We start from the raw sequence: 10446 nt of genomic DNA on the forward strand, positions 1-10446 counted from the left end.
CCAAAATGAATACATATCCCACCACATACCAGAATCCCATTCAAAAATCTTGTAAATATGAATCCCTATATGTCCTTTGTTTACAACGAACCATCCCCCCATCCCCCATAAAGAATATACAGAAACATCCTAAGTTACCACATAAGTACCATAGCCACTAAGGAGTCTAAGCAGTCCACTGCTCGCGTTAAGTCTAATCCCGCCTAAGGTAGAGTTAACCAGTTAGAGCACCCCTCACAAAGGGCCATCGCATATCGCTTTCCGCGGAACCCTTGTGGAGGGATCTAGCGATTTCGGTACGATCGAAACCAACTGCTCTAGGGCCTCTCACCCTCGCAGCAGGTCTGATCTGAGGGGAAGCAAATAACACAACACTTAACCAGACCATAGACAACCATGCTAATTCAATTATTTTCTCTCTGCTCTCTTTTCTTCTCAAACACGCGCTCCCTAAACCGTATTAATATAATACTAAATTACTCCTGCTCTACTCGATACTACCTACTACACACTACTCGATACTAACTGCGAAAATCGCCCACGCACACGCACCCATTACTTACACTCCACTCATTTAACCAAACCCGAACTACGCGTCTACTACGAATTCCAAATGCTTTGCAATAACTAACGAATGCTAACTGCTCTCGTTACTAAATACTCTCGGTAAACGGTAATCGGTAAACGGTATTCTGTACTCGATACTCGTTACCCATTCGAATCGATATCGAAATCAAAATCAATAATACTAACAGCATTTTTTGGAATTATTTCAATGCAAGGTAAGCAAGCGAAAAGCGGTACTAAAATAATACTAAAACAAATACTCTACTGTACTCTACTACTTTTTCTCAATGGTTGTTTGGTACACCTTAAACTTATACTTGAACTTACTTATACTAATATCGTTTCATTCGTTTCCACTCGCTCTTACTTTCGAAAACTCGTTCATTTTCCATTAACGTTCGTTCTTATCATTATCATTTCCTTGAAAAACGGTAGTTTTTTTTGGTTCCAATAAGCGCTCGGTTGGTAGTTTATCTTTTAAGTTTGTTACGCTCCAGACAACCAGCAACCCAGAGATATCCAAAATACTTTGGATTTTTAGTTTAACATACGTGCATACTATGTCTAAGCTATGGATTCAGCCGAATTGAATCGATTCATCGTTCTATTACTTAGGTCAATGCTAGGTCACACCAACTACCACCACATACCATGCATACAAACGTACTATATACATAAATACTATATACATATATTGTTCAACTTGTAATACCTTTATGTGTTGAAACGAGTCTTATGTTCTGTGCGTGTGAATTCTTATCATTTGTACTACTTATTTGTTGTTTGTTCAAGTAGTTGCCAGTCCTAAGTTCGAACCGCTTGATAGCTAATAGCCATGATATTCATAACTACAATAGATGAGATCGATATCCTCTTCATACGACATCTAATCCTTGCAAGACTCCACTAATCTATGTTCTCTGTAATCCCCACAGCCGATCAGCGGTCATCCGCGGACGCGTCGTCACCTCGCTGGGCATGGGCCTGGTGGGTGTCCGAGTCTCGACTACCACTCTGCTGGAGGGCTTCACGCTGACCCGGGACGACGGCTGGTTCGATCTGATGGTCAATGGCGGAGGAGCTGTGACCCTTCAGTTCGGACGAGCGCCCTTCCGGCCTCAGTCACGCATCGTGCAAGTGCCGTGGAACGAGGTTGTCATCATCGACGTGGTGGTAATGAGCATGTCCGAGGAGAAGGGCGTGGCCACGACAACGACGCATACGTGCTTCTCACACGACTACGACCTGATGAAGCCCGTGGTGCTGGCCTCCTGGAAGCACGGCTTTCAGGGAGCCTGTCCCGACCGCAGTGCCATCCTCGCGGAGTCGCAGGTCATCCAGGAGTCGCTGCAGATTCCTGGAACCGGCCTCAATCTGGTCTATCACTCGTCCCGCGCTGCCGGCTATCTGTCCACGATCAAGCTGCAACTGACGCCCGACTCCATTCCGGCCACACTGCACCTCATCCACCTGCGCATCACCATTGAGGGCATCCTCTTCGAGCGCGTCTTCGAGGCTGATCCGGGAATCAAGTTCACCTACGCGTGGAACCGCCTTAACATCTACAGGCAGCGCGTCTACGGCGTGACCACGGCGGTGGTCAAGGTCGGCTACCAGTACACAGATTGCAAAGACACCGTCTGGGACATCCAGACGACCAAGCTCAGTGGACACGACATGTCCATCTCGGAGGTGGGTGGCTGGAACCTGGACATCCACCACCGCTACAACTTCCACGAGGGCATCCTGCAGAAGGGCGACGGCTCGAACATCTACCTGAGGAACAAGCCCCGCATCATCCTCACCACCATGGGCGATGGGCACCAGCGACCGCTGGAGTGCCTCGACTGTGACGGCCTGGCCATGAAGCAGCGTCTGCTGGCCCCCGTTGCTCTGGCCGCTGCCCCCGATGGCAGTCTCTTTGTCGGCGACTTTAACTACATCCGCCGCATCATGACCGACGGCAGCATTCGCACGGTTGTCAAGTTGAATGCCACACGCGTGTCCTACCGCTACCACATGGCCCTGAGTCCACTCGACGGCACTCTGTACGTCTCCGACCCGGAGTCGCATCAGATCATCCGCGTGCGCGATACCAACGACTACTCGCAGCCGGAGCTGAACTGGGAGGCGATCGTGGGCTCCGGCGAGCGTTGCTTGCCCGGAGACGAGGCCCACTGCGGGGACGGAGCACTGGCGAAGGACGCCAAGCTGGCGTACCCCAAGGGCATTGCCATCTCCAGCGACAACATCCTGTACTTTGCGGACGGAACGAACATACGGATGGTGGATCGGGACGGCATCGTGAGCACCCTCATCGGCAACCACATGCACAAGTCGCACTGGAAACCCATTCCTGCGAGGGCACCCTCAAGCTGGAGGAGATGCACCTTCGCTGGCCCACCGAGCTGGCCGTCTCGCCCATGGACAATACCCTGCACATCATCGACGACCACATGATCCTGCGCATGACCCCGGACGGACGCGTTCGCGTTATCTCCGGCCGCCCGCTGCATTGTGCCACTGCCTCTACGGCCTACGATACGGATCTGGCCACCCACGCCACCCTGGTGATGCCCCAGTCCATTGCATTTGGTCCCCTCGGGGAGCTGTTCGTGGCCGAGAGCGATTCGCAGAGGATCAACCGCGTGCGAGTGATCGGAACGGACGGACGCATTGCCCCATTCGCGGGCGTCGAGTCCAAGTGCAACTGCCTGGAGCGCGGATGCGACTGCTTCGAGGCGGAGCACTATCTGGCCACGAGCGCCAAATTCAACACGATTGCCGCCCTGGCCGTCACCCCCGACGGACACGTGCACATCGCCGATCAGGCCAACTATCGCATCCGTTCCGTGATGTCGAGCATTCCGGAGGCGAGTCCCTCGCGGGAGTACGAGATCTACGCGCCCGACATGCAGGAGATCTACATCTTCAACAGGTTCGGCCAGCACGTCTCCACGCGCAACATCCTCACCGGAGAGACGACCTACGTATTCACCTACAACGTGAACACCTCCAACGGCAAGCTGAGCACCGTCACGGATGCGGCCGGCAACAAGGTGTTCCTGCTGCGCGACTACACCTCGCAGGTGAACTCCATCGAGAACACCAAGGGCCAGAAGTGCCGCCTGCGCATGACCCGCATGAAGATGCTTCACGAGCTGAGCACGCCGGACAACTACAACGTCACATACGAGTACCACGGACCCACGGGACTGCTGAAGACCAAACTGGACTCCACTGGACGCTCATATGTCTACAACTACGACGAGTTTGGGCGGCTCACCTCCGCTGTCACCCCCACCGGCCGGGTAATCGAACTGAGCTTCGACCTGAGCGTGAAGGGAGCCATGGTAAAGGTCTCGGAGAACTCGCAGAAGGAGCAGTCGATGCTGATACAGGGCGCCACGGTCATCGTGAAGAACGGAGCCGCTGAGTCGCGTACCACAGTCGAAATGGACGGCTCCACGACCAGCATCACGCCCTGGGGACACACCGTGCAAATGGAAGTTGCTCCGTACACCATTCTGGCTGAACAGAGTCCGTTGCTGGGAGAGAGCTACCCCGTGCCGGCCAAGCAACGCACCGAGATCGCCGGAGATCTGGCCAACCGCTTTGAGTGGCGCTACTTTGTGCGTCGCCAGCAGCCGCAGCTGCCGGGCAAGCAAAACAAGGGAACGGCACGCCCCGTCACAGAAGTGGGACGCAAGCTGCGGGTGAACGGAGACAACGTGCTGACTCTGGAGTACGATCGCGAGACGCAGTCGGTGGTGGTGATGGTGGACGACAAGCAGGAGCTGCTGAATGTTACCTACGACCGCACCTCGCGCCCCATCAGCTTCCGGCCGCAGTCGGGCGACTATGCGGACGTTGATCTGGAGTACGATCGCTTCGGGCGACTGGTTAGCTGGAAGTGGGGCGTCCTCCAGGAGGCCTACTCCTTCGACCGCAACGGCCGCCTTAACGAGATCAAGTATGGCGATGGCTCGACCATGGTCTATGCCTTCAAGGACATGTTTGGATCGTTGCCATTAAAGGTGACAACGCCACGTCGCTCAGACTATCTGCTACAGTACGACGATGCCGGTGCACTGCAGAGTCTGACCACGCCGCGGGGCCACATCCACTCGTTCTCGCTGCAGACGTCGCTGGGCTTCTTTAAGTACCAATACTACTCGCCCATAAACCGCCATCCCTTCGAGATTCTGTACAATGACGAGGGCCAAATCCTGGCCAAGATCCATCCCCACCAGTCGGGCAAGGTGGCTTTTGTGCACGACGCCGCCGGACGCCTGGAGACCATTTTGGCGGGTCTTTCGAGCACCCACTACACCTACCAGGACACCACCAGCCTGGTGAAGTCCGTAGAGGTGCAGGAGCCGGGCTTCGAGCTGCGCCGCGAGTTCAAGTATCACGCGGGCATCCTTAAGGACGAGAAGCTACGGTTTGGCTCCAAGAACTCGCTGGCATCGGCCCACTTTAAGTACGCCTACGACGGCAACGCCAGATTGAGCGGCATCGAGATGGCCATCGACGATAAGGAGCTTCCGACGACCCGCTACAAGTACAGCCAGAACCTGGGACAGCTGGAGGTCGTTCAGGATCTGAAGATCACCCGCAACGCCTTCAACCGCACGGTCATCCAAGACTCTGCCAAGCAGTTCTTCACAATTGTCGACTACGACCAGCACGGTCGCGTCAAGAGCGTCCTGATGAACGTCAAGAACATCGACGTGTTCCGCCTGGAGCTAGACTACGACCTGCGCAATCGCATCAAGTCACAGAAGACGACCTTTGGCCGATCTACGGCCTTCGACAAGATCAACTATAACGCCGATGGTCATGTGATCGAGGTCCTGGGCACCAACAACTGGAAATACCTGTACGACGAGAACGGCAACACGGTGGGCGTTGTGGATCAAGGTGAGAAGTTTAACCTCGGCTACGACATCGGGGATCGTGTGATTAAGCTGGGCGACGTGGAGTTCAACAACTACGATGCCCGCGGCTTTGTGGTGCGGCGCGGAGAGCAAAAGTACCGGTACAACAACCGCGGACAGCTGATCCATGCCTTCGAGCGCGAGCGCTTCCAGAGCTGGTACTACTACGACGATCGCAGCCGCCTAGTGGCCTGGCACGACAATAAGGGCAACACCACCCAGTATTACTACGCCAATCCGCGAACACCGCACCTGGTCACGCACGTGCACTTCCCCAAGCTGGCCAAGACCATGAAATTCTACTACGATGACCGCGACATGCTGATTGCCCTGGAGAACGCCGATCAGAGGTACTATGTGGCCACCGATCAGAACGGCTCACCGCTGGCCTTCTTCGACATGAACGGCGGCATCGTCAAGGAGCTCAAGCGCACTCCGTTCGGACGGATTATCAAGGACACCAAGCCCGACTTCTTTGTGCCGGTTGACTTCCATGGCGGCCTGATTGATCCACACACCAAACTGATTTACACGGAGCAGCGACAGTACGATCCCCATGTGGGTCAGTGGATGACGCCGCTCTGGGAGACACTGGCCACCGAAATGTCCCACCCAACGGATGTGTTCATCTATCGGTTCCACAACAACGATCCCATCAACCCCAACAAGCCGCAGAACTACATGATCGACCTGGACGCCTGGCTGCAGCTGTTCGGCTACGACCTGGACAACATGCAGAGCAGCCGCTACACCAAGCTGGCCCAGTACACGCCCCAGGCCTCCATCAAATCGAACACGCTGGCCCCCGACTTCGGCGTCATCTCCGGTCTGGAGTGCATTGTGGAGAAGACGAGCGAGAAGTTCAGCGACTTTGACTTTGTGCCCAAGCCGCTGCTCAAGATGGAGCCAAAGATGCGCAACCTCTTGCCGCGCGTCAGCTACCGTCGCGGAGTCTTCGGCGAGGGCGTGCTGCTTTCGACGATAGGGGGACGGGCACTGGTCAGCGTTGTGGATGGAGCCAACAGCGTGGTGCAGGACGTTGTGAGCAGTGTGTTCAACAATTCCTTCTTCCTGGACCTGCACTTTAGCATACACGACCAGGACGTCTTCTACTTTGTGAAGGACAATGTACTGAAGCTGCGCGACGACAACGAGGAGCTGCGTCGCCTGGGCGGCATGTTTAACATATCAACCCACGAGATTAGCGATCACGGCGGCAGTGCGGCCAAAGAGCTGCGCCTCCACGGACCCGATGCGGTGGTCATCATCAAGTACGGCGTGGATCCCGAGCAGGAGCGCCATCGCATACTGAAGCATGCTCACAAGCGAGCCGTGGAACGGGCCTGGGAGCTAGAGAAGCAGCTGGTGGCCGCCGGCTTCCAGGGTCGCGGTGACTGGACCGAGGAGGAGAAGGAGGAGCTCGTCCAGCACGGCGACGTAGATGGATGGATTGGCATTGACATACACAGCATACACAAGTATCCCCAGCTGGCCGACGATCCCGGCAACGTGGCCTTCCAGCGCGATGCCAAGCGCAAACGCCGCAAGACCGGGAGCAGCCACAGAACCGGCTCCAGCCGGCGCCAACTCAGGGTCGGCGAGCCGAGTGCGTGAGTGGAGGAGGACAAAGAGGAGCAGCAGTCCGAGCCCGACCTCGAGTTGGAGCTGGAGCTGGAAAGTGAAGTGGCCGATGGGGAGTATGGCGATCAGGACGAATACCTAATAGCCGTGGGCAGGAAGGAGCTGAGGGAAAGCAGCGAGACAGCTGAGGAGCAAATTTTGTAATTAGGTGAAATACGCAACAGCGACAACCACAACCACAGCAGCACAATGACACAATGACACATGACAACACAAGCGAACATTCAAGAAAACACTAATTAATGTAAACTTTAATCAAGCTTAAAGTTTAGTATTAGTCATCAGGCAACCCAACCCTCGAATAGCAGAAGAATCTTCAATGAGTGTGTACGATATGTATGTACACCGGAACAGGAATATGTATGTGTTGACGTTGAGTTTAGGCTAACAGTAGGCGTATGTTTAGTCCATGTGTGTAATGTTTAATGTAATTTTTTAAAATTTAGATCAGGTCCTTCCGGACAACAGCCTGCTTGCATTTGAATTTGCATTGGCAAGCAAGTACGCTAAATCAGCGTATTGATGCATCTGATGCATCAGCAGAGGGACAGAAATCCGAATGGAGCGGAACAGAACAGAATATAGAAATATTATTTGAGTTTCTGTGTCTCGTCTACCCGTGCCCATTAGCCAGTTGCATTTGGATGTTAAACGATGAGTATTACACAGCAAAATATGCATACGAATAAGTAAAGAAGTAATCTAACAGTTGAATAAATGTAAAAAGATTAAAGGCCACACCTCCCCCAGCAGTAGCCCTAGACCCAGATCCTGGCCCAAGCCCTAGCCCCAGCCCTAGCCTAGCCTAGCCAAAAATCATGGCAACAGAGATGCTGCTTGAAAGCTGCTTCACTTTCGTAGTGCTTTGTGTATATAAGAACGACTACTTTACTACTATGCTTTAACTATCCATCAGCGCGTATTTATCCTTTTACACGTACTTCTTTTAAGCAAAATATATACTTTAACCGAATGCTCGAATTTAACAAGACTCAGACCGTCTTCTTTGTTTGGATAGCCGAGAATCAAAAGGAATCTTTAGACAGTACAGTCCCCCTTCAAAGCAATGCAATGCAATACTCTATCAACTCTTTCCACTCATTTTTAAATGTTAAACTGTTGAATTTATTCAATGGCAAAACGCATTAACAACTTTTTACAAATTGTGATATATATATTTCTAAACATTTCATCTAACAACTTGAAGTGTGACGAACAAAAATCGAAGAAAATCGAATCGAACCGAACCGATCATGAACATGAAAAGCAACACCATGTACTTTACTCATTTTTTTTAAAGATAGTCCTTAACTTTTAGTTTTTAAACTGCAATATTTAGTTTGTACCGTTTGCCATGTTAATTTGTAAAAGCAACACAATTTTGAATGCTAATCCCACCACGGGAGTGTCACATAGGGTTTAGTTTCTTTTAACCTGGTAATTATACATTTTTCAATTATTGCAATTTTAATTGCCCCGATTTAAAGCCGTACTATGGTCCCTTCTATGTTGTTGGCCTTTAGCCAACACTTTGTGTTTATAATTATTATTGAACTATTTATAACTGAAACTAAACTATTGACTATTGAGATATAAACTAGCATAACAATTTAGTGCGCGTATTTAGGTCTTGAGGAGTACGTTTATACACCCATATAACCATATAGAACACACCTTGTATTATATACACCCTACACTCACACATACAACTACACATAGTCATTAAGAATTAGGCTATAGAAGGGAGGATCGTAAAAACGAAAAGGATTAGCACCTAACTAATGTGAAAATAAGCGATGGATACGTTTCCAAGGCAGTGCGGACTGCGGAGTACAGAGAACAGAGAGCAAAGCGTAGTAATTAGCTAAAGTGTTAGTAATTTTATTAAATAAAATTATAAATGAAACAAAAAATAATTGATAATGGATAAACACTTAGCCCCTATACTTAAGACTATACATCATAGCCGGTGTGCGTTCATTTCGATGAGTGGAGCTGCTGCTATGTAACTAATCGAAAATAACGATATCTTTATCACCCAAACATTACACAGCAGAAGCCTTCACTCAGATGGAAAATTGTAAAAATCAGCAAACGTATATAAATGTGTATGTTCTAAGATTAAGCAGCATTATATTAACCAAAAACATATAAAGAATGAAACAAAATGATTGAAATCAGCATAAAGCAGCAAACAATTGTGACTGAAAAACGAAAGATCTACAAAGTACGGATGGATACACACGGTCTACGTCCAACTCGTTTGTGCTCAGATCTACATACCCGGTCCCCTTTGTTCTTCGACGTGAACTGTAAATTTCCAGCAAATGGCAAGCGCCAACCTTAAGCAATTAGTTGAGCTCATGTTTAGACTTATTAACTGATTGTAATGAAATAGAAACCACATCTATAAGCAGCAGGCCGTTGAAGCAAAGCAATTAAAATTCGAAGCATAAATAACTTACGAACAATACATGTATTAAGTGTACTAAATTGTCTCTTAAAATCATACAGATACCGATCAAGACGCCACAGCAGCGGTAAAGATAGTTTATAAAATACAAAACAAACGATGCATAAAAACAAACATTGACGCAAAGCAAAAATTAATTGTGTACACATAACATACCTACATTTATGGCAAGCCGATATACATACATGATAATACATCCATATAAATATATATAATAACTAATAATATTACGAGTAAAAAGCGATTTCAATAAAATGGAAAATATAAAAATAATTTTCTCAATTTAAAATTTGTTGTTGCTGTTTATCTTCAAAAGTAAGTATTACCAAAGACAGAATAATATCAGAATGCGTAACGCCACACTATATTTTTGAAGACGAATTCTCCTGCCTGGCTTTAGCGCTGGGTCCAAGCTTGAATGCATAGGTTTTTTTCCAATGCTGCCGAAAAGTACATACAATTCACGTTATATGCACTTTCAGAAGAGTTTTCCCCCCAAAACCAAAAAACCCCTTACATATGTACATATGTATGTACATACGTACATATGTATGTATGTAAATATACGTAAAACATTACAAATGTACATGACTTTACCTGCTAGTAAATGCATTGGGACATTCAACATGTTAATAATTTTATTTTGTTGAAGCCCGCATGCATGCATGCATGCACAAGTATGTAGCTGTGACCAGCAAACGATTTTCTCAAAATATCTGATTTGTCTGAAATGTATTTACAGAAATAAGGATAGGGGGATTAATATACTTCTGCGAAAGTAGGTGATAATTTAATAATTCAAGTACTACATTTTACGAAGAAATT

General features: G+C 49.3%; 1 protein-coding gene across 1 annotated transcript in view; it reads left to right on the forward strand.

The window, feature by feature from the left end:
- The window catches only part of LOC117895423 (teneurin-m), a 130622-nt gene extending 120887 nt beyond the window's left edge, over positions 1-9735 (forward strand). The window contains 3 exon segments of the mRNA XM_034803063.1: positions 756-782; positions 1503-2920; positions 2923-9735. Coding sequence (XP_034658954.1) covers positions 756-782; positions 1503-2920; positions 2923-7292 — 5815 coding nt within the window. The 3' untranslated portion in view covers positions 7293-9735.
- The last annotated feature ends 711 nt before the right edge of the window (positions 9736-10446 follow it).

This window comes from Drosophila subobscura, chromosome J (genome assembly GCF_008121235.1).
Source record: "Drosophila subobscura isolate 14011-0131.10 chromosome J, UCBerk_Dsub_1.0, whole genome shotgun sequence".
Lineage (NCBI taxonomy): Eukaryota > Metazoa > Arthropoda > Insecta > Diptera > Drosophilidae > Drosophila > Drosophila subobscura.